Source organism: Myodes glareolus, chromosome 5 (assembly GCF_982192425.1).
Source record: "Myodes glareolus chromosome 5, mMyoGla1.1, whole genome shotgun sequence".
Taxonomy (NCBI): Eukaryota; Metazoa; Chordata; class Mammalia; order Rodentia; family Cricetidae; genus Myodes; species Myodes glareolus.
The window spans coordinates 89,757,502-89,782,983 of record NC_142030.1 but is presented as its reverse complement, the minus strand read 5'-3'; the positions used below and the strand labels follow the sequence as shown (position 1 = coordinate 89,782,983).

At 43.9% G+C, this 25,482-nt stretch overlaps 2 protein-coding genes across 7 annotated transcripts in view; both read right to left on the bottom strand.

Annotated features, from left to right (window-relative positions):
• Nucleotides 1-7,120, bottom strand: part of Ppfia4 (PPFI scaffold protein A4) — a 47,516-nt gene extending 40,396 nt beyond the window's left edge. For 4 of the 5 annotated variants that reach the window (XR_007231328.3, XR_007231330.3, XM_048430802.3 and 1 more), the window contains exon 1: nt 6,992-7,114. The gene's annotated coding sequence lies outside the window, so the exon portion shown is untranslated. Of the gene's footprint in view, nt 1-6,991 lie in introns of all 5 variants that reach the window. The other variant, XR_007231329.3, reaches the window with a different exon arrangement.
• Nucleotides 7,121-8,634: 1,514 nt separating this feature from the next.
• Tmem183a (transmembrane protein 183A) lies at nt 8,635-24,745 on the bottom strand. 2 transcript variants are annotated; one of them, XM_048430804.3, is made up of 8 exons: nt 24,505-24,745; nt 24,282-24,371; nt 23,199-23,366; nt 20,016-20,172; nt 19,082-19,262; nt 16,678-16,758; nt 12,100-12,255; nt 8,635-10,765 (listed from the first exon to the last, which is right to left on the bottom strand). In XM_048430804.3, exons 1-8 carry the CDS (start codon nt 24,743-24,745, stop codon nt 10,580-10,582), a joined length of 1,260 nt encoding a protein of 419 aa, XP_048286761.2. In that variant the 3' UTR covers nt 8,635-10,579. The 2 variants fall into 2 exon arrangements, with proteins under 2 accessions (XP_048286761.2, XP_048286762.1); XM_048430805.3 differs by having other exon boundaries at nt 20,016-20,169; nt 24,505-24,700.
• Nucleotides 24,746-25,482: the final 737 nt, after the last annotated feature.

Here is a 25,482-nt window from a genome sequence, read left to right as displayed (position 1 = left end):
CATAGAGCCTTGTCTGATCCCCTCGCAACGGAGAGGGGTGCCGTTTAGAGACCTGTATATATACCTCTTACTGGCGCCAGCCTTCCTTTACATCACCCAGGTGGGCAGACCCTACGTAAGAACCCTAGGCAGCTTTGGAAGCTCCAACAGCAAGTCTTCATGGGAAGAAACTGAACACACATGGGATAGTTGGGGAGATTTCTAGACATTCATACCTGATAGACTTCAAATAACTCCAAGAAAGAAATCCTGGCCCAGAATTATGATCATGTACCTCGCCCCCTGAAAGCTACAGTCTCTCATCAGCACCCTGGGGCCACTCCTCTACTGAAAGCAGACTCTGGAACAGGCTGTTCATGTGACCCTGGGAAGGCACTTCTTCTCTCTGAGCCTCAGTCTCCCTCTGTGAGATGGGAATGACAGCTAGCAGCCCCCACTTCAGACTGCTGGCAGAGAATTACAGGTCACCATCCACTTCCTGGCCACACAAACTGTGTTAACTCACCACACTGAAGGCTCCTGGAGCCCTCAAGGGTGGACCCACCCAAAATACTATCAGAAAATCAAAATCTATCTGACTTCGGGAAGCCATTCCCAGAATACAGTCTTGGACAAGATTTATTTGGGAGTTGTCAGCAGCCCTAACACAAGCTCTTCAGAGCGGTCCAATTCTCTGCACCTCCTATAAGACCAGCTATGAATTTTTGCCTCTGTATTTCCGATTTCTAAATCTGACAAAGAAAGGCCATAATACACAATACTTCAGGGATCTCCCGGGTGGTCAAGAGGCTCACGGGAGACAGCGGCCAACAAGGGGTTTTGAAAGGGTATTACTTGTGATCAAAGTACAAGTTGGCAACAGCTGCTAGCCTCACCACTCCCTACTACCTGGCACATTCAGGCAGGCATGGGAGGAGGCACTGGCTTAGCCAACAAGCTCCCCTGGGCCAGAGTCCCTGAAGTCTAACTTCCCGTTACTCCCCAAGAAGACAGCTGTGGGTCACTTCTTCCCAAGACAGCTCATTTCACAGGTGAGCACACAAAGTCCTGTACCATCTAAGTCCCTCGTGACAATGAAGGGAGGCACTGCAAGCCGCACCAGGACACTGGTAGAAACCAGGTCTCCCTGGAACCCCTGTCAGCTCACTTCCTCCTCTGTGATACTCAACTCCAGTGATCACGACTCTCGCTCTAACTTCAAAGGCTGTGAACTGGGCTTTTCGGACACAGCACTTGGAGAGCAGGCACAGTGGAAGCAGAGTGACCAACTTGAAGGGCTCTAAACGCCCTTTTATTTGTCTTCTTAAATTCTATTCATTGTATGGGTGCATGTGCCGGGGGAATGTATGTCATAGACTGCATGTGGAGTCAGAGGGTAACTCTCAGGAGTCAGTTCTTCCTTCTACTGTGGGGTCTAGACTCAATCTCGGGTTGTCAAGTCTTCATGAGAGGCACCTTTAGCCACCAGACCACCTCATCGGTCCACAAACCTCCTTTTCTTACCTCAGTCTCATTGATTACAAATCCATCCTTTTACAGGACACTTGGTTAAGGTTTCATTTGTATTAAAGGGATGTTAGTCTAAAAAGTGGTTTGACATTCCTGGTTTAAGTACTGTCTATGAAGATACTAAGTATAATTCTTATGTTCTGCTAAAATGAAGAATGTCAGTGCAACAGAACACTAGACCTGGGGACAGCTAGAAGCTGACACTAGGGTCTGCCAACCATTCTCCACCTTCCAGCCATCTCCTAGAGAGCATATATTACCCAAGTCAAGACATAAGAATACAGCACTGAACACAGCCCTCTGCCTCTCCAGCACCCATCACTGATGACAATCATTCTAGGCACCTCAGACTAATCAGAGTGTTCTCAAACAGTTTTCAAAAGAAGACACAAAGCAATGTGGATGGTATATTTGGAACATAAAAAATCTTTCAAAGCCAGGGATCTGCACCGGACAAATGTTCAACAGCATTCTCTGGCATGGGAAAAAATAAATGCTCAGAAGTCACTGTATTAGTAGTGAGTAAGTCTTAAGATTAAGGAGCTATCACATTGCAGCCGACCGTACTGGTCAGAGTGCTGACAGGTGTCAGGATGAGGCAGAGTACAGAACTACTGAGAGATGCAAGCACTGTAAAAGGGATGTGTGTGTGTATGTGTGTGTGTGTGTGTGTGTGTGTGTGTGTGCGCGCGCGCGCGCATACATGGACAAAAACAGCATGTGTACAAGTGTTTATGAAACAGAGAATGAGGGGGTCATGTGTCTTTATGCAGTCATATATGTGAGCATGTAGTCATGAGAATGCTCAGTATATATGTGTAGCCATGGAAGAGTTAGGAGAGAATGAGAATGTGGTAAGAGTATGGTGCATGTCTTTAATCCCAGCACTTTAATCAATCTCTATGAGTTTGAGGTCAGCCTGGTCTACAGAGCAAGTTCCAGGACAGTCAGGGCTATTATACAGAGAAACCCTGTCTCAGGGGGGAAAAAAAGTATGGTCATGACGATCAGGGCCTGAGTGTGTGCACAAAAGCCAGTGAGTATATAAACATTCACAAACATAAACTGTGAGTCATAAACATAGTGGTTATAATTCTACGTCAAGGCTCGTGACTCTATGTGATGGTGTGTGAGCATGTGCACATGAGAGTGAGTATGTGTGGTAAAGACGGGCATAGGAATCCAGGAGGCAAGAAATCTTGTAACTCCTAAAAGCACAGTGGGGCCATGAAAGCTCACGCTTACATGTATAAATGTGCACTGCTGGTCATGAAAGCGTCTAATTGAACCTACGTGAGAATATCTGAGAGGGAAAGGAGAGCAGAGTGGGGATGAAAAATAAACAATTCTATTTGCTCCAGTGTTCTGCCCCTTATAGGGCCAAAAGATTGAGACACACCACACTGGCTTTGTGTGAGCTGAGGTCATAGAAACGGGCCCAACCCTCCCTTTGACTACTTCAATCTATTGGAGATGCATTGCAGGGTCTCTAAGCACAAGTCTCTATGTCCATGAGAGAAGGCTGGTTCACCCCATGTTACCTCTCAGAATCTCAATTAGCACGGACCAGCCCTAGTGAACCTCAGACAGCAGGCTTCCCAGCTGTCCCTTCTCAGCCCCACTCTTCTAAGCCAAACATGGAAAAGCGCTCTTCCAAAGCAGCCACCATGGTCCATGGTATCCATCACCTTCTGCCCTACCACCACCGCCACCCCACTACCTGTAGTCACACATTCCCCATCCTGTGTTCCCTTCACATCTTACTTAGGAATAGGAACTCAGTGCCACACGAGGGGACTTGCATCATTCTGTGCAAGTTTTTCTTAAATTGTCTATGTGAAAACAGTGACCATGGAGGTACATCGGATATGCACAGAACTGCATAGTTGCAGTACTGGTACTTGAGTATGAGGGCAGAAATGTCACAAATTCAAGGTTATTCCCAACTGTACAGCAAAGTTTAAGGCCAGTCTGCGCTACATGAAACCCTATTAAACACACATGCACTCATAATTTATGAGACTTCAACTCACTGGCTGGACAAGATAGCAAAAAAGGTCTTTAAATACAAATCAGTTACTTTATCTGACAATTAAAACATTATTTCAAAGCTGGGCATGGTGGACCTTTGGTCCCAGCGCTCAGGAGACAGAAGCAGGTGGATCTCTGAGTTTGAGGCTAGCCTGGTCTACATAGTGAGATCCAGGACAACCGGGGCTATGTAGAGAGACCTTGTCACAAATAAATAAATAAATAATAAAATATATTTTGCATGCATACATTTCAAGAGGATGGAGAGATGGCTCATTGGTTAAGAATATTGACTGCTCTTCCAGAGGACCCACGTTCAAGTTCCAGCATCCACATGCAGCTAACAACTAATCCACATGCGGCTAACTCCAGTTCTGGGGTATCCAATGCCACCTTCTGCTTCCACAGGCACCAGGGACACCTGGTACATAGTCATACAAGCAAAGCACCCATACACATTAAATTTAAATTTTTTAAACTTTTAAAAATCATTTGAGTGCTTTTTAAAATTGTCATACAACAACATGTAACATAGTTCTATAATTAATAAAATATGTATATACAAGCTGCACCATATCTATACATTTGTTGTATCATTCAAGGTCATGAACACAAACCTAAATATTCTGCTTTATGACAGATTTAGGGATTTCCAGTCATCTACTGCCAATTCGCCCAATGGAATGTAACAATGTGGTACTGCATCCCAACACTTCTCTGCTGCAGGTTAAATATCTTAATTGCAAGGAGATCCTGCTTCACAGAACCCAGGGGACCAGACAACTGATGACTTCAATTCAATACTCACTCAAAGAGTACTGTTACAGGTAGCGAAAACGCGCAAGATCCATCACAGGCTTCTTGCACAGGGTAGCATTTGAGCAGCCTGGGATCTAGCCTGGGATCAACGCTGAGCATCACCTCTGGAGTATGAGCAACTGAAGCTCTCAGACCCAAAGCCAAGGCCTCTCGGTCCCTAACTGAAAGGCACGCTGCTGCCCTGGGCTAGAAGCGGCCTCAACTCTCATATGACTCTCTCTTAGAGCCCTCATCCCAGCACTGTGCCCCCACCAGCTCTACCTCACTGACATTCTCAGTTCCTTAAGGCCCCTTCCCACTTCAGCAATACGGAGCCCTTTTCAGACTGAAGAATTCGGACGGGTCACGGTCCTCAGTACAGGACCACAGCCCCTCTGAGGGTTCTTTACTCTGCTGGCCACCCAAAGTGCCACACTCCTGTGAGCCAGCACTGTATGCCCTCCAGAGCTAATTATAGATCAGTGAGCTAGCAGGCCGGAGTGGGGGTAGGGGGACAGATGGTGACTTACGTGGTGCAATACACACTTGTCTCTCCCTCTGACCCCACTCCCTCTTCTCCATTTCTTCCGGTTCCTTATGTGGGACCCATATGTGGGACTCTGGCAGATTTTTCTCTCTTGGACTTCCTTACTCCTCATTTCCAGCACACACAGTTGCACAAGCACACACATGCACACCAGGCAGGTGAACACACACACAACCTCTCTGTGCTGCTCAGTCAGCACGGCACACCCTGTTCATAAAGTAAATCCTCTACCAACTTAATACAATACAGCTCTCTGAGGCCTGGGGAGAGCACTTCTGGCATAGCAAGGCCTTACTAACTATCCTACCTCTTAGAGCTCCTTTGGTACCCAGCTGCCTGGCCCTCCTGAGCCTTCACCATTCCAGCCCAACTACCCATCTTCTCCCCAGCTCTAGTCTTACTGTCCTCGGAGGCTCAGAAAGATCCCACAGCAAACCTCATAAACTCCTTCCAATGCTAAGATTTCAGTCATCAACTCAGAGGGGACCCAAGAGCCCGCCTGCCCATACTCTGCCCCTCTGCTCCTTCCTTTACAAGCCAGTCGCTGGGCAGAGCCCATATACTTCATCATGGCACACTCAGCAGCACAGACCCAAACACCTCCAGATGAGAACTCCCCTCATGGCAATTGCCCATACCCACGCATCTTCTGGAGACTGTGTCTCCTACTGTTCAGTGTCTAGGCCCCTACAGACCTAATAACCAATGTGCTGTCCCTCATCTCATTACTTTGAGACATCATTTATCTTGGGAAGCCTCCTCAAACCTTAGCACAAAATCTAAGAAAATAGCCAATGAAAATCATTCAAGCTTTTTTTTTTTTTTTTACTTAAGACTACATGGCCAGCTAACAGTGATAGGGGTTCTGTGGGTTGAAATCTGGTTGGGGTCTTTTTGTTGTTATGGGGGTGGTGGTTTTTTGTTTTGTTTTGCCAGGCAATTAGCAGTGTAACTAAATTGTTCATGGGAGGATAGTGCCTAATACTTGTGCTACTTCGGCTATCATTCATTTGCTCCATGGTCCTAAACTGCTTTTGGATGACCAAGTAGTTAGCAAGGTGTCTGGCACGTAGTAGGTGCCCAATAAATGTTTACTCGATATTGAACAAAGTACCAAGTGCCAATCCCAACTCTGGAAAGGGCTGCAGGGAGTCCCTGAAACCTGGCTCCTGGAGCAGCCTCCTCCAGCTCACACCAGGAGGGAATCGTCAGGCTAAGCACAGCCCCCTTAACCACTTGCTCTCCATGAACAAGTACTGAAGAGCTGCCTCAACTCTCCCTCCTCTCCAACACATCTCTCTTCAAAGGTGACATCAGCACCTAGTGGCACTTAGTCCTAGATCCCTCCTCCTTCTCAAAGAAACCACCTACAACACAAATCCAGGTCCTCCAGCCCGACTTCCCTTCCTACCCGCCATAAAAGCCTCAATAAGCGTGCTGGGAAATACCCCTACTGTGTTCACTAACCAGCCCCTCACCCCCAACCCACACCAGTTCAGGAATCTCTATTACGAACGTCTTTTCCTGTTGCGCCCACCCTTATCCCCACCCCCACCCTGGCCTCAGGCTGGCCATTCCTTCCACCCCACCGCCCCAGCACTGCGGAGATGGGGGGCATCTCTGGTACTGCCTGACACCCTGACAGTTCCAGGAATGCAGAGCTGACGATAGTTACCAAGGACGTAAAGAGGCACGCGGGGAGGATGAAGACCCCCGGGAGGAACGAAGACCTCAGCCTCACAAGCGCCCGCCCAAAGGAGCAGAATTGGCCCCTAAACCCAGACGCGCTTTTGCTCTGACTCCTGGAGAGGATGTGGGGGCGCAGTCTACCCGGCTGCCCCCTCCCAGGAAGCCGATGGAGCTGAGGAAGAACTCTACACCCTCCCTGCAAAATGGGCATCGACCCCCATCCTCATACCCAAGGGCACAGGGCACAGGGCACAGCAAAGGCGAGGGGCGACGAAACCCGTGCCCCGCAGAGACACATCCAGACCAGAAGAGGCTATTTCCCAAGGCGCACTAACAGTCTCCTCCTCAAACTGTGCAGGGGAGCTGGAGCTGGGGAAAGGGGAATCCTTTCCCGCGGAGTGGGCTGTGGGCGCTCACCTGTGTGGAATCGCGGAAGGCCCAGCAGCAGCAGGGCGCCGCCCCCGACCTCGGCAGCGCAAGGCGTCCTAGAGGCAAGCGCGCAAAGCTAGCTGCAGCCTCCGCCGCCTAGTACCCGGCCTCTAGGACCCGCCCCCTTCCTCCGTGATACCCCGGACCCACCCCCTAAGGGCGGGGCCTGGCCGCCTCTCCCAAGGCCACGCCCCCACACTCGGGCGCTGCCTAGACCGGGTTCACACGTGACAAGGGCGCTGCTTTGATGCTGTGCGCCATCTTGGTTGGGCCTGAGAGGGCAGGGCCAGCATTTAATCTGGTAGGTGTTTAGGCCTCAGGACTGAGAATGCAGAGCATAGCCTACCAGCTTCTAACCCCTGAATCCACCTTCCCAAGTCTAACCTCTTCCCTAAATGGCCAGCCGTTTGTCACCTTTCACACCTGCTCTCTCCCACAGTCTTTAAATGGAGAAACTGGAAACCCAGCTCTTATAGTATGTGCTGCAGTAAATTATGACTTGCTTTTAGGCATGTGACTGTCCTAGCACTGTTACTATAAAATGAAGTGTTGTCTATGATACATACATCCTATGAAAACACGCTCCTATGCCAAAATTCTGATTTTAGTTAAACCAATTTTCCTGAATTGCTCCCTTTCCCTACCCCCGTGGCTATTAATGTATCTTTCCCATCTGGTTTGTGAAGTTTCATTACAGTGCCTACTCAAATCCTTTACAAATACCCCATAAGCACTGTTGTAAGTGTGAAGTACTGGTCGTGGGTGTGGGGTTTGTTTGGTTTGGGTGTTTTTTTTGGGGGGGGGGGGGGTGGGAGGTTCGAGACAGGGTTCTGTGTAGCCCTCTCACTCTGTAAACTGGTGTAGCCTGGTTGTCCTGGAACTCACTCTGTAGACCAGGCTGACCCAAACTCAGATCCACCTGTCTGTACCTCCACCTCCCAAGTGCTGGCATGAGCAACCAGGGCCCAGCAGTGAAGAACCGTTCTATACATGCAATGCGCAGTTACAGATCTACGCACATCCTGCAACAGCAATGTCTGTAAAGGCTGTAGCTGGGATCAGTTAACAGCTTTTCATTCACTTTCTCCCAATATATTCAACATAGTCTTTGCATCTTTAGAGAAAGGCAAGGAAATGTTAATTCCGATGGGGTTTGGGAGAAGCTAAATTTGTATTCTTTTTTTGACCCTTTGAGCAAGAACATATATATAGATAGATATATAACGTGTGTATAACATACATATGTATATGTATATACATATATAGCATATTTGTATATACATATATAACATATGTATATGAATATATACATATTTCAAGAAGCAAAAATTATTAGTTTTTAGACCTAGAGTCTACAAAGTTCCAATTGTCCTCCTGGTGGTCTAGTGCTTACCAAAAAGCAATCCTTGAGACTCTTCAGATCCTGTAATTAACAAAACACGAACAATGCCAAAAAAGGCAACTCAGTCAATGCTGAGGAAGGCTGAAGCTATGGCAACCGTGAAAAACCACTTTACCAAGTGTTGGCAATGTGTTAAGAACACAGCAGAGGCAGTAACTTCAAAGGCAGAATATAGTATCTATGATCATACCATGGAGTTTGGCACAAGAACTCAGAAGTTGAGCCAGACAACAATTACTAAGCCACATTTATTTAGCCCTGAAGTAAACCTAAACGGGAGACATACACTCACAAGGACAACGTCCCCCTGTCCAGGGCATCGTTTGTTTTTTTTTTTTTTCAGGGACTCCAGACTGTGCTTCTTTTTTTTCTGCTTCAAAGAGACAACTTTTGATTGCAGAGATCTGTAAAGGGCTCATTGCCCTTGGGTTTCTGTTTGCTTTTGTTAAGTACCCAAATTCTGGTTGTCTTTTTTACTGACCCAGGCTCACTTTCTGTTCAACTAACGTTAGTATTCCCCTCAGTGTGGGGTAAGGCTAGCTGTCAGAAGCAGTATTAAACAGATGCTTTTTAAGAATGTTCTTTAACTAGCATGGATGGGGAGAGTGATAAAAAAAAAAGCAACACACTAACTTAGCAGTTTAGCTCACAGTAGTTTTACCCCACAATAATTTTATGTTTAAAGAATATTGTCTTTGTCCTGTCTGGTGACTCACACCTGTAATCCCAACATTCCAGGCACCTATTGTAAAACGATTAAGTTCAAGGCCAGCCTGGGCGACATAGAAAGACCCTGTCTCAAGAAGTCTCCTTTTTGTGGGGCAGGGAGGTTGGACTCTGTGCAAGGGGTTGAACTCAGGATTTTGAGTGGAAGAATATTGTCTTACTGCCTACCTCCTGCCACATCAAGGTGGGAAAAGCAAACGAGGTTCTCTTCTTAGCTAAAGAATAAACAAAAACCCACCATGATCCTTTTCTCAGAGCATACCAGTGACAGCAAGAAACTGACCAAAGGAGGATGTCAATGTTTCCATACTGACAGAAGACCAGGCTCCTGAAATCACACAGGATGATTTTAAAAACAAAAACAAAGGTTGCAAAGTACAGGACAGGGTAGAGAAAAGCCACTAATTGCTTCTAGTTTAAGGCTGGTTTCAACATGCAATGCTTTTTTTTTTGAAAATGACCTTTAGCATAATAAAGGCTTTCTAATAGTTTAATGCAAAACACCACAATTCTTCCTAAACTGTGTTTTACCTTTCAGCTAATGCATGTCTATCTGAAATAGTCAAACTAACTCATTCTTTACTTTTTTATTTATCACATTCTGCCCACTCCCTTTTAACACTATGTACCACAAGAAAAATGGTTGGCCTTTGGAGTTGTGGCATAGCAAAAAAGACATGGGTCAGAATCCTCGCTCTGCAGGAATCAGCAGTTCTGGCCTTGGGTAAGTCAATGATTCAGCTTCTCAACCATAACATGGGAAGGATTTCAACTACCTTGCAAGACACAAGGATTAGAGACACAATATATAAAGTTCTTAGGACAGGACCAGGGGCACATAATCATTACCATCACTATCAGTCTCATGCAGTAAAGCAAAAACCCAAAATACAAAATCAGCAAAACAATCAATATTCATGTAATAAATATCCAAAAAGCATTTTTTTAAAAGATGCACAAGTCAATCTTGTAAGATTCTGACAACCCTGTCGCCTGCTTTATTTCTGGAGAAGGATAAAGGGAAAAGAAAAAATATTCACTTGGATTTGAGGAGCAGCAACAATGGAGCAACCATTTTAAACCTCTGGGTTCCTGCAATCCACAAGGGAAAATTTCCTTGCTTGAAAAGTTAAGTGTCTAATTTTTCCCTGGCACAAGATCATCCATTTTTGTTGAGATAAAATAAAGAACAAGCTCAACAGCACCAATTGGGGTTTAACACAGAAAATGAAGCCAGGTTTCTCCTTTCAAATATGCAAATTTTACATGAAAATGTTTATAAATCATAGATATTTTTCCTCTTGATTCAACCTTTCCACCTCCTGTAATAGGAGCCCAAGAACCCAACAGTATGTGCATCACTAATCAGATATACAATTCAGCTGCCCCTCCAACAGAATCTGATTATTAACGGACTGGGAGCTGTCCCAAGGGATGGGAAGCAGTAACTATGCTCTCAGGGAGAATGGATACTGAGGATGCCACCAGTCAAAGAGCCGAACACTGTGCACTGGGTCCAGGACGACTTGCACACCCTGTTCACTGCGCAGATTCTGACCACCACGGACAGGGGAGTCTTGGAACACCAATCTCACTCGATGATGCCGCATGTCTGTACTCACATTAATAGTAAACTACGAGAGAAAGGCACAAGTCAGTATCTAATTGAAATTGAAATATAGTTAGTATTTAATTAACCCTTGGTTTTTTTTGGGCTCTCCTTGATTTGGTCTACACATAAAACACGTTAGTTCAGACTCAAGGTTCATCTCTTTTATGATATCAATACATTTGTAATGATATAAAAGGTTCAGGGTGATTTTTATTAGGGTTTTTAATTCTTTGTGTTAAAAGGTCTTACAGATAAATAACTTAAGATATATGCACACATTCTACCACAAAAGCCATTTAATGTGTTATACATGTAGGATAAAGTTGGCATTCTGGTAAGATACTGATGAACAAGTCAAGCATGAAACCTAATACATGAAACCTCAGCCTGACCTCATTTTTTTGGAAAATAAACCAGAAAACCTCCAAGTAGTTATATGTAAGCTTACACAGAACTAGTACAGCATATATAGAGTATGAGTTAACATGGCTTACCATGAAAGGAGGGAAAAGTACTACAGAGGATGCATACTTGAACATATAAACAGACACACTTTAGAAACAATCCCTAGAAGGTCAACTGTAGTTATAGGACAATGGCAGAAAGTAGTCACATCTACTTTCCAACAAATTTGTGTATTACTTAAATTCTTCATGATAAATAATACCTATCATTAAAAAATTAAGCTTTTTCATCATAGAGAAGAACTCCAAACATCTCTGATAATAAGTATAAGACACATAGAAGACAAAGGGCAAATAATGTGAACTTTCTGGCTGCATTTTTAAAACACGCAAAGTATAAGCTACAGGAACATCTATTATTTACTCCTCTAACGTTGGCCACGTTCTAAAGAATCAGAGCATCACAAGGACAAAGTTAGTTCTCTATTTTAATATTTCATTAAGGAAGCACATGAACACCCAAGGTCCTGACAGTGCCTGTATGTGTTTCTCAATGCTCCCGTCAGGATACCATTTCTCAACCATTATGATCACTGCACATACAGGAAGATGGGAAATCCTTCCCTCTCTTATAGAAGAGACAGGCAAAACATCCTCAGATATAATTAGCTTTTGCCCATATCTGTCTTTGTAATATGCAAATCTAATTTCAGACTGTGTTTTGTTTTTATCTAGGAAGTGTTTGAGTTTTTTTTTTTTTCTTTTCTGAGTTTTACTTTGGTTTTGGTATGTGTGCAGTCACTTGATGGGGGAGAATATCCGTGTATTATTCTGGTTTTAATTTTTGGCTTTATTATTCTTCAGAGATTTCTTCCCAAGAATTAAATCTACAAATCCTTTTTCAAACTACAGACACAATGCAAATCTATAAAAGAGCTGAATCCCCACTTACCAAGGTAAATATCATTCCCATGACAATCGGAACAAAGATGAAATTGAGGGTGGTAACCTGTAGCAGGCAGCAGTCCTGGTCAGGGTTGGTATGAACATCTTCATATTGAATGGGCGGCTGCAATCGTTCCATACACTTGCTCTTTAATCTAGGGGACTAAGGCAGCTTAAGTGTTAATCTAGTGGCTTAGAGGAAATACGTATACTCTTTAAGATGCTATGGAGGAAAATGCAACAAGTAAAGTTAGTGAGATAAAATTTTCTGTCATTTCCTTATTATACATACTAGTTTCTATGCAGAGATCAAGACAATATACCTATTAAGAAAAGGGAAAGGGGCTAGAGAAATGGCTCAGAGGTTAAGAGCACTGGCTGCTCTTCCAGAGGTTCTACATACAATTTCCAGCAACGACATGGTGGCTCACAACCATCTACAATGCATCCTGGTGCCCTCTTCTGGCCTGCAGTGCAGGCATACATGCAGGCAGAACATTGTATACATAATAAATAAATCTTTTAAAGAAAAAAAAAAGGATACGGGCATGTTTAGATTGGTGAATATAGCAATGAGTTTATGTTTCATCTAGACAGTACTTCCACCATCTACAGTAAGTGGTTCTAGCAGTCACTCTCCATTGTTTGAAAGACTGCAAATTCCATGTAATTTGTCAGACTTCAAAGAATATCTGCTGCAGAGAAGGGACAGATGCAGAATCAATCTCCAAATTCCAGGAACCACGAAACAGGATTCATCAGTCTCAGGACTAAAGGAACTCTCAGCATTCAATTTCCTGCAGTAATTCTGGTCTCCTGTCCCATTTCTCTGCTGATAGGGCTTACCCTGAGTGGAGACTGGCATCTAATTGATATTACAGATTGCAAGTTTCTTACAAACACTTTCATGAAAGCCAAATTTCTTAATGAGAACCATGTTTTTAAAAATAAATTAACAGAAAAATATGATGCCTGACTTTAGTTAGAAACTTTGTGGGACAAGCAAGATGGCACAGCAGTGAAAGTGCTGCCTGGCCTATCATCAAGAGAAGGTTAAGTAGCTGGACAGTGGTGGCATATGCCTTCACTTGGAGGTAGGAGCAGGCAGATCTCTGTGAGCTCAAGGCCAGCCTGGTGTACGGAGCAAGTTCCAGGAAAGCCAGAGCTACACAGAGAAACCCTGTCTCAGGGAGGAAAAACAAAACAAAACAAAAACAAAAAACAAAAACAAAAACAAAAAACAGATCAAGAGAGGTCATGAATTTGAAGGAGAGCAAGGGTTGAGGTTACATGGGAAGGTTTATAGGGAGAAAAGGAAAGGGGAGATGATGTAATTATATATATAATTTTTGCTTTGTTTTATTCTGTTTGTTTTCAAGACACGGTTTGTCTGTGTAGCCCTAGCTGTCCTGAAACTCACTTTGTACACCAGGCTGGCCTTGAATTGAACTCACAGAGATGTGTCTGCCTCTGCCTCCCAAGTATTAGGATTAAAAGTGTACACCACCACCTCCCAGTAGAGAAACCGTCTTGAGAACCAAAAGAGAAAGAGAGAGATGATAAGTAACTATACACATCTCATCCGTGAGTTAAGTAGAGACAAGTTTGACAGAAAAAAACAGATCTTCACTGTGACCCAGATCACCGGCAGAGTCAAGCAATAGTATAGAGAATGAATAAGTATATTTGAACAAATTTTTGGCAATGTGTTTCCAAATTACCTCAGATGCAAAACAATGTATATCATTGTTGTTCAAATTTAAAATGCATTTTAATTCATGTGTGTCTTTCTCTACATATGTGGATGAACATGTGCAACAGTGTATGGAGGTCGGAAGATGATTCATGGAAGTCAGCTCTCTCCTTTCATCATGTGGGTCCTAGGAATGAGCCCAGGTCATCAGGCTTGGTGACAAGTGCCTTTTTACCTGCTGACCCTTCTCTCTAGCCTGGATATCTTAAGTATTTAACCAAAAGGATATGTAAATAATTTCAGTACATTAATAAAATGTTCCCCCTTTTCCTAACTTCTAAATATTTATACACATAAAAAGCTCAACCACTGAATATTTTGCCATGATTTACCTTCTTTCCTTCCTCTCATTTTGTTTTTGAGTTTTTTGTTTGTTTGTTTTATAAATTATAATTAATTGCACGTCTTTAATCCCAGAATTAGGGAGGCTTGGTCATCAGGGAAGGTCATCAGCACTAATTGGTAGGGATTAGGAGGTGTGGTTTTACTGAAGTAGATATGGCGCTGTTGAAGGAAGTGTGTCACTGGTTGTGGTAGTTTGAATGTAACTGGCCCCCATATCTCACAGAGTAGCATTATTAGGAGGTGTGGCTTTGTTACAGTGATTATGGCCTTGTTGGAGGAAGTGTGTAACTGTGGGGGTGGGCTTTGAGGTTTCCTATGCTGAAGATACTGCCTAGGGAATCAGTCAACTTCCTGTTGCCTGCAAGATGTAGTACTCTCAGCTTAGTACCATATCCGCCTACACACTGCCATGTTCCCTGTCATATTAATGGACTGAACCTCTGAAACTGTAAGCAAGCCACCCCAAATATATGTTTTCTTTATAAGAGTTGCTGTAGTCATGCTCATCACAGCAATAAAAACCCTAACTAAGGCACTAGGGGGTGGGCTTTGAGGTTTCAAAAGCCCAAGCCAGGCCTAGTGTCTCTCTTTTCCTGTTGCCTGAGATCCAGATGATGAACTCTCAAGTTACTTCTCCAGCATTATGTCTGCCTGCATACTACCATGCTTTCTACAATAATGGACTAAACTTCTGAACTGTAAGCCAGTCCCAAGTAAATGCTTTTGTTTATAAGAACTGCCATGTCATGGTGTCTCTTCACAGCAACAGAACAGTGACAAGTTACTATGCATATTTAATTTTCCTTAACTGCCCACAAAACGTGAGTGGGGGTGGGATGTGTGAGGGTAGATGTGTGTGTAAGTGCATGTGGAAGCCAGTGAGCTCCAGCACTCTGCCTATTTCTAACTGCCCAGCACTGGGTTTACAGAAGCATATGGCCACATCAGTTTTTATATGGGTTTGGGTAGCCGAATTCAGATCCTCATGCTTGTGACAGGTATTTTATCTACTAAGCCAAAACTACATATACACAGACACCAAACACACATACACACAGAGACACGAGACACACATAGACACCAGACACACACACACAGACATCACACACACATACACATACACACACACACACACACACACACACACACCTTTTATAGCTCTGTTCTCTGATCTGGAAATCTGTCAAGGCTTATCTTGGATAAAAACCTAAAGTTACTCTTTTTTTTTTCCTCCAATATAAAATAGTTCCTGCCAGGCTCAGTGGCAAACACTTTAATCCCCGCATTCAAGAATAGAGGCAGGTGATCTCTGTGAGTTTGAGAACAGCCTTATCTACAAAGTGAGTTCCAGGACAGTCAAACAGTCAAGGTTACACAGAGAAACCCTGTCTCAAAAAAAAAAAAAAAAAGAAAGAAAATAAAATAGCTCCCTCCAAAATTTATTTTGAAATTTAATCTACTGTCACACAAGAGATGGAGCCTTTAGAAGGAGATAATATCATAAGGACTCCTCTTTCGTGAATGGGATGAAGAGTCTTATTAAAATAAGGGCTTTAAACCAGGTGGTGGTGGTGGCGCACACCTTTAATCCCAGCACTTAGGAGGCAGACGCAGGCAGATTTCTGTGAGTTTGAGGCCAGTCTGATCTACAGAGTGAGTTCCAGGACAGTCAGAGCCACACAGAGAAACCTTTTCTCAAAAAGAGGTGAGGGTGGGGGGCTTTAAAAGGGATTCAGCCTCTTTTAGCTCTCCACCACAGCTATGCGAGAATACACAGGGTTCAATAAGGCACCATCCTGAAAACAGAAGGACCGAGCCTCATCACAGAACATGCAAGTACCTTGGTCATGGATTTCCTGGCCCCCAGAACTGTGAGAAAACTAATTTCTGTTCTTTATAAATAACCCAATCTCTAGGACTTTGTTACAGCAGCACAAAGGGATTAAGACATGGGGAAACTCATTAAATAAGATATCTGAAGTATGTAGAGATGCCTCAGCAGTTAAGAGCCCTTGCTATTCTTGAAGAGGACTCAGAATTGGTTCCCAGCACCCACATAGTGGCTAACTGTCCATAACTCCAATTCCAGGGAATCTAACACCTTCTCCTGGCCAACACAAGTACAAGGCATACACATGGTACACATGGATACATGCAGGCAAACACTCAATAGACAAGGCAGATATGGTGCACACCTTTAATCCAAGCACTTGAGAGACAGATGTAGGCAGGTTCCTGTTAGTTTGAGGCCAGTCTGATATACACGGCCAAGTTTCAGGATAGTTTTAAGGTGGGTGTGGATAGTGGTTTGAACATATGAGTGTGGTGCCCTAAAGGCCAAAAGAGGGTACTAGATGCTCTAGAACTTGGGTCCTTTATAAATACAGTACTCTCTCTTACCCTCCAAGCCACCCAGCTCTCCAAATAAACAATCTTAAAAAAATAAAATTAAATTTATAAAAATATAGAGACAAAAAGGACACATGCCTGTTTTTTGAACTTGAAGTTGAACTCCCACATTGGTTCTTGTCTGTTCCCAACAATCTTTCTGCACCAGAAAAGTAAGCACTGTAAGAAGAGCAAAAATAAACTATGGGAATAACATTAAAATGCATTATTAAGTAACAAAATTAATAAGCAAAAAAATCTCTGACAGCTCTAAAGCCAACTACAGTTGCGATGCAGAGGGTTTACTTTGGTACCCACAGACCCACACTTGACACTGGTGTACCATGAAGACAGTCACAATGCTATTCAGGAAGGAGAAGAGGGACCAATACAAGTCAACCTCAGAAGCTTACTAAGATCAACCCCTATGTTCTCATCTTTAAAGACAAAAATATGTAACTACAGTGTGGGGCATTTTCTCTGATTCAGCAGCCACTGCTCTACATTAAAATATAAAGGCAGCCAAGTAGCCACCAGGCAAGATGGTTAACAAGGCCACAAAGCAGGCAAGGAGGGCTAGCCCTATAACAGGAACAAGCCACCCAGGACCTTCTGGGAACAGACAGCTGTTATGGAAACCAATGAGCTAAGCTGAATTCAGTCCAAAGCAAGCCCCTCAATGAAGTCAGACTATAGCTAGGGTTAAGCACAAGAAGTGAAGTACCTCCCAGGGGACAAGGGGTGGGTCGTCCGCCGTGCCAGCTGTCCTGCCTTCAGACATGCCCTGTACGTCCTGTTGCTCCATCAAAAATAATGAGCTTGGCTTTTAGGGGAAAACACTTCTGCTGCCATCACAACGGCTCCAGTGTCCCACACAAGCTATGCTACTGAAAAGAGAGAGAGGGGATCAAATACAAAAAGCTGGTGTCCGGGAAAAGGGACAACTTCCTTTAGGCATGGTGGCAACTGAGTGCCATGCAATTACAGGCATGTAAGTGGTGAGGACACACACCAGGCATCTGCCACTCTACAGGACCCACCTCCTCTTCAGAGGACCTTTAATAATATAAAAAGAGGCTGCCAGGTATAGCCTGTGCTCACTACCTGGATTAAGAGCTTATTTTTCAATCCACTTTGGCTTCATAATCTACTTTAAAAAAAAAAGACACAGTAATAAGAATATAAAGATATGGATATTTTAGAATTTAAGCAGTAGCCCTTGCATTGTGCACTGGAGCCGCTAAGATGTGTCAAGCATGAGGAGTTTGCCCAATCAATGCTTCCCTGCTCCACACCTGGCATGGTTAACTCTGTAATGATTACCACCTTCCTTGTTAATCGGATAGTATTAAACGCTGCTAGGGAGGAAGACACTGTAAATGTGAGACGGGACACTGTCCACTCACATGACAGTAGAAGCTGTCTCGGGGTAGCACTCTACTCATGCAGCACACTACTCCTGCCCTGAATCCATCAGCTAGCACTACAGTTAAAGAGTTAGGTCAAAGGGCCTGAAAACCCCCATTGATAAGTATTGCAGGGGGGATCTTGGTTACCCTGAAATCAATAAAACGCTTTAGTTCCTGGAATTAGCACACGCTTAGAGCTCAACTAGGAGAGGAGAATCTACGATGTCTATGAGCATAAAGGCAAAGTACAAGAGAACAGGAAGTGCTATGCGATGGACTAGAGTGGGCAGAACCGAGTCGGGATAATTACCAATAAATTCAAAAGATAAGAAAATTATACAATATCAGCTAGCTAAGACATCAACTGGCCTAAACAGCCATAAAAACTACACTCATCTAGCTTGGTAAAGGGAGGAGAAAATGGGCCAAGGACTAATAGACCTACTTATTATTCAGAAAACCAGAAACTTGAATACAGTGTATGAATATAAACTACGCAGAGAATCCTAAGATAAAAGCAGACTGAAACATAGAAGATTTTGGAATTCTAAGAACTACGAATTGGAGTACCTTATAGTCTCTGAAACAAATTACCACAGAGCCTGGCAAGCACCCGGCATGGGACTTATCAGGTAAAGATGTCTATACCAGAATCCTTAACGGGAGTCAAGAATGAAGTGGAATCTCAGACGCCAAGGTTATATTAAAAACAGAAGTCAGCTGAGTCTTTCACGCTATCTGTGTCACTCTGGGAAAACTGTAGTAGACACCTGCCACTCACGTTCTACTCTTCCTAGCCAGACTATCAAAACTCACCTATCTACGCTGGGCAAAAGTGCTGTGCATAAAAATAAGCTAAAGAGACTAAGAAATACTCTAAAAGCACAAGAAAGCTTTAAAGAGACCATAAACCAGCCCAGAATAGCAGAAATGTGTTGGGAGAAATGAAACTTCTGAACCCTCCAAGTTTACACTAACCCCTTAATGAGTTAGAACCAACAGCCCTCCCCATCAAGAAGCTACAAACAAGCCATAGGAACAGGACCACCTCACAAGAGTCCATTAGCCAAACCCCAACAGCAATTTTCACTTACTTTGGAATTCTTTAGTGTGCTGGGAGTGCTTTCCGGAATGGCTGGATTCTTGGAGATTCGAGCAGCAAATGGTTCGTACATATGGTACAGAGATCGGATCACACATGCCCGGAGACAGCGCAGCTTCTCCATGGACTCTGGTCGCAGCCGCAAGGGCAGAGAAGCATCCAGCGAGTAGTGCCTGAAACATGACACATGACTCCTACCAATATGTAACCTGCCTCTCCTGCTCAGTCCCCCAGGATGCCTGGTTTCCATGGAAATCCTGCTCTGCTACTCCACTGCTAGGTACTAGCTTGCCGAGTTCTCACAAATACCATCATCATCACCAACCATTGACTTAAATTACTGATGACTTTTGCTTCTTCATCTTGTAACCCTATAGTTGTCCACCTTTTGTGGTTAAATTTGGACTATTTCAAGTTCTTCAAAATTAGAAGCCTCTGAACAGAAGACGGTGTAATATTCTTTAGTTGCTCAAAGAGAGCTTGTCCTGGAGAAGAGCCATGGGGCTCCCTGTCAGACACCTCAGCAAGTTCTCTATTCCCTGATAACTTAGCATCCGTCCCCGCCACAGCTAAACAGTTCAGAAAGGTCCCTAAGCTCTGTAGCCCACATTAAAATCCAGCACTTTCACTGACCATGTAATAAGATAAACCTCTGAGGGAAAACCTAAGTTCTTTCTGGGGCCTGAAGTAATACAGCTTACAAAAAATAATAGACACTAGCCAGGGTATGGTGGCAGCCATTGGAAAGACAAACACTTGCATGAATCAGTAACCTAAGACTTAGAAATCAAGAAGTCCAAAGCTAGGGTCATGCCAAGGCATAGGGTAAAGAAAGTGGAAAGAGCCCATCATCTTGGGCAAAGCTCCAAATCACAAACAGCAATGAAATCAGCTACAGAGAACACACTGACAGTCTGTGGTCGCACCTTCGGTACAACCTGGTCCAAAAGGCAGCAGTGCAAGTGACAGTCCAAGCATTCTTACAAATCAGGGAAAAATTCACAATGTCCTCAGGACGGATATAGGAAGCCAGCAACAGCCAAATATCCATAGGATATTCTTCTCCAGCCCCATCCAGGTCTTCTGAAACAGAAAAAAGAACAATATTCTGTGTTCTACTATTACACATACACCTAAAGGTATTCATTCCAATTCTCTTGTAGCTTGTACATTTAAGAAAAGGGTTAAGAAAGGGGTTTTAGCCAGGTGGTGGTGGCACACGCCTTTAATCCCAGCACTTGGGAGATAGAGGCCGGTGGATCTTGGTCTACAGAGTGAGTTCCAGGACAGCCAGGGCTGTTGCAGAGAGAAACCCTGTCTTGAAAAAAAAAAAGAAAAGAAAATGATTTTTAAATAGGTTAGAGAAAGCCCCTCAAACTGACAGTTTCTGATAATTCTAGCCACTGAAATCTCCTGTTAATGTTAAGGCCTCTGTTGTATGTATGTGCATAAGGGTATACATTTTCATGCGTGGCCACATGTGTGTGCGGAGGTCCAGCATTTCTTCAATTACTTTTCTACTCCATTTTTTGACATAAGGTCTGTCATTGAACCTGGAGCTCACCAACCAGGTAAACAGGCTGGCCACCAAGCCCCAGGAATTCTACCTCTTCCTCAGCAGTGCTGGGGCCACACGCCCACACTGCCAGACTTGTCTTTTTACATGCGTGCTAGGGATCTGAGCTCGCATCTTCATGTATGTGCAGCACGTGCTTTACCAATTAAGCCATCTTCCCACCCATTAAAGGCCTTTGTGTGTGTGTGTCTGTGTATACATACATACATACATATATATGTAAAGAGAGAGAGATATTAACAATCAACAGAAAAATTTCTTCGACAGAAGTGAAAAAACTATTATTTGTTTTTTAGTTTTTTGACACAGGGTTTGTGGAGCCCTGACTGTCCTAAAACTGGGCTGGTCTTGAACTCATAGAGATCTACCTGCTTCTACCTCCCAAGGGCTGGGATTAAAGGGGTTCGCCACCACCACCAACTGGTGAAGAAACTATTATCAAACCCACTGTAGACAAGAAGCAGACACTGGAGCTGAAGAGAGCTGAAGAGCTAGCTCACAAAGAGCACTTATTGCTCATCTCCGGGTTTCCATTGCTGTGGTAAACACTATGACCAAAGCAGCATGAAGAGAGCGGGTTCATTTCTTCTTTCAGCTCTCAGGCCATAGCTCGTCACTAAAGGAAGTCAGGGCAGGAAGACAAACAGAAGCCATGAAGCGCTGTTCAGTGGTTTGCTTCTCGTGGCTTGCTGAGCCTGGCTTTTTTTAATCACATTTTAATTATCTATGCCACAGACTGTGTATGTGTGAGGGCACAAGTGTCACAGCATACGTTTTGAGATCAGAGACAACTTGCGGGTGTCACTTCTCTCCTTTCTGATGTGGGTCCCAGGGACTAAACTCAGATAGTATGGGACAAGTACCTTCCCCAGTTGAACCATTTCATCAGCCAGGACCATCCGACAGGTGGCACAGAGGGTCAGGCCTTCCCATATTAATCATCAGTCAAGAAAAGACACTACAAGCTTGCCCACAGGGCAATCAGGTAGGGACATTTTCTCAACTGGGGTTCTCTCTTGCCAAATAACTCTACCTTTTGTGTCAGGCTGACAAAAACAAAACAACAAAAGCCCAATCGGGACACTGCTCTTTCAGGGGACCAGTATGATATTACCACATCAAGCAACTGACAAATGCCAGAAATCCCAGCTCCAAAGAACCTGACACCCACTCTGGCCTCCATGGGCCAGAATACAGACATAGATGTACACACATACATCTTTCTTTCTTTTTTTTTTTTTTAATGAAGGAGCTGGAGAGATAGCTCAGCAGTTAAGAACACTTGCTGCTCTTCCCATTTGGTTCCCAGTGCCCATCAGGCCACTCACAACTGCCTATAAATTTAGAGAAAGGGAATCTAACTCCCTATTCTCGTCTCTGCAAGCATGCACACACAACAAATATTCACTGAAACACACATACATGTAAATAAAAATAGTACTTTTTTTAAAGATACTACTTCATATCCACTATAACTTCACAAGTAAAATAGTAAGTGTTGGCAAGAATGTGGAGCTAATACAATGTTGGCATGCTATTGCTAGAGATATCAAATGATACAGCCACTCTGGTGACTCCTCAAAAGCCTACGGAGTACCACACAATCCAAAACAGCATGACTACTTACTATGCTTTAGAAATGAAAGTATTTACCCACCCAAAACTTCACCTAAAGTTGCTTTATAATGCAAAACAGTCAAACATAAGGTGGTAACAATAAACTATTAGGCCTGGCAGTGATAGCGCACACTTTTAATCCCAGCATTTGGGAAGCAGAGATAGTGGATCTCTGTGTGTGGGAAGCCAGCCTGTTCTACAATGCAAGTTCCAGGATAGCCCGGACTGTTTCACAGAGAAACCCTGTCTCGAATAACCAAATATAAAAAAGAAAAAAAAAACCTGTTGATACATATTCCATGTAGATGAACCTTAAACAAATTAAGCCATGTGAAAGAAATCAGATCCAAAGGAACATGTTATCATTCCATGTGTATGGAATGTCTACAACAGGTACATCTACAGTGAATGAAAACAGACAAGGGAGGCGAGCAATGACGCTAAAGGCTTGGAATTCTTTTTGGAGTGATGGAAATGTTCTATACTTAGCTCAAAGACAGGAGAACAATTGAGAAAATAGTAAAACTACTCAATTATATACTTTAACATACAAGTGATACATATACACGTAGACAAACACTCATATTAAGTATCTAAAAAATCCTTTTAAAGCATAAGTTGGAAAATCTCTGAAGAATGTACACATATACACACATATGTATACAGATATAACGAAATATGTATATATGTATATACGTGAATGTGTGTGTGTATCCCTAGCAGAATTAAGAAAGAGTAAAGTATTATAAATGTTGCTATCAATTTTAGAGTCCTGGAAAAGAAGGCTATCACTGACAATAACTGGTACAATACACTTTATTGTATTAAAAAAATACATTTGAACAAAGACATTGAAAAAAGACAGCATGAGACACCAAGACAAAACTCAGAATCCTCGGGAAAGCAAGCCCCATACCTTTGTGTCTCTTGCTTTTCTTTTTTCTGGAGACTGATCTTTCGTGAGTGCTTTCCTCCTGAGCGTCCATCTCATCACTGCTGTCCATGATGTCACACGGCTCACCCACCCCAGAAAGAGCCTCCTCTGCAGGAACCTGGGAGGCTTCCAAGCCACAAAGAGATTTTACTAGGAGAAAGCAAGGAAAGAATTAAATGCACTGGTTCCATCCAAAAACACTCAGCTAATGTATCAGCAACCATGGAGGAGACAGGCAATGATGAAGAGGCTGAGGACTTTTAACAAAAGCTGAAGCAAAACTGTAGCATTTTAATAATAAAAAAAAATGGAAAGCAATCGGCAAACTGTCTCTAAAGTTGCAGAAACAGACTCCTTCAAAGTGCCAACTTCAGGGAAAGGGTGCAAAATTCACACACTGAGAGTCCTGCAGACAATAAAAGCAAAAGGTCAAGTCTATTCTCATGCACCTCAGCTCTGAGGAGCAACGGCTTAAGAGAAACGGGATCCAATTCAAGCCTGTCCCTGCATTGTTTTATGTCACAGAAATCCAACTGCAAAAATCTTGAAAGCTAGACGAACATGGCAAAAAGAAAATAATAAGCCAAAGTAATGGACGTCAATTGCATGCATGGTAAAATATACATATATTACAAAAACTGGTAAAGAAGAATGAGTACACAATGTTGTGTGGAATTCTGTTGTTTTGGGGGTTGGTTGTTCTTTTGAGAGTGGATCTCACTATGTAGACTGCTGTGTAAACCGGGTTAGCCTTGAACTCACAGAGATTCACCTGTCTCTGTCTCCCCAAGGCTGAGATTAAAGGAATGCCTACCCTACCCGGTCACAAAGTTGTCTTTTAATTCAAAGAGGAAATAAAATATCTCAGCTCCAGAACCTGCCAATCAGGGCTACACACACCCATCCCACCCTCAACACGAGAAAGTAAACAGTGAAAAGAGCAAACACGTTTATGGCCAGATGCCCAAAGGACTGCAGGAAAAACACAGGGGCAAAATTCAAGGAAAAAAGAACACCTAATGTTGTCTTAAGGGCGTGGGACCAAAAAGATCCGCGAAAACCTACCTTCCTGTTGAACAGCGTTGGCCACGGCTTTCTTGACCCGTCCAGACCTCACCACCGCCGGATCCGAGTTGGCATAATCCGCCACGGTCACTGAAACAGAGCACAGCGCCAAGGCCACCTCAGACTTCGGGCAAAGTCTTCCCCAGCCACTCCCGGTGGAGTCTGCGCCCGTCAGACCCTGCTGCCCAACCCCCTCTGTCGCCCGACCCCGCCCCTCGCCCACCTCGGCCCGAGCAGGCGTCGTGGGCCCGGAACTTGAGCCGCTTTCCTCTCTTGGGCATGGCGACTGTGTCCGGATGAGGCCGGCTTAGCTGGCCGGGGCCCCGGGCCATGTCTCGGCCCCGAGAGCCGGCTCCCGGAGCCGCGGAGCACTTCCACCCGGCTCCGCGGCCATCCCGCACTGAGGTGGCAGCTATCGCGATGATAAGCGAGGGCTCTGGGCCCGGTTGGCTGCCGACGCCCATCTCAGGGAGCCAATCGCCTCCGGGCCCGGATACGTCATCGGCGGGCGCCGTCAGTTATAGCTGAGACAGGTTCCCTAAAGGTAGCGTGCAGTAAAACTGGGTGTGTTCCTCAAAGTCTTTTCTGGGGCGATTGGTGTGCTAGACTTGGTCCTCCTCCAACCGTTAATTAGAACCATCAAATTATTCCTGCTAATGATTCTTATCTACACTTCAGGTCCACTTCGGCGTCTAGATTGCATATACATTGTTATCTTCATTCTCTTTTTCCCCCTTATGCCAAGTAACCTGAACGTAAATATCAAAGTGTTCGCTATAATTTCGTTTACAAAAGCTTTGAAATTCTCCATCAAGACCTGTGGCTAACGCCTATGATCTCAGCACGTAGCAGATGAAGGAGGGAAGATCGGAAGTTCAAGATCACCCTCAGTTCGTAGCCAGCTAGGCTATATGAGATTCTGTATCAAAAATAAGTAAATAAATGTCCGAATTGTCAAAGTAGAGGGGATTTTAAAAGGTGTTTACATCACTATCATCCAAGCAAATTCTAGGGTAGATGAAAAAGGAATATCATTTCCTTTATATTGAAAGAAAAGTCGTGAGTTGTGTCATTATCCTTCTAATTTCCTTTCCGCTCTCAAAGTGTAGCAGTCCCTGGCTCAAAAAAAACAATCCTTTTGCAGGGCGGTGGTGGAGCAGGCACCCTAGCACTCGGGAAGTGGAGGCAGGTGGAACTCTGT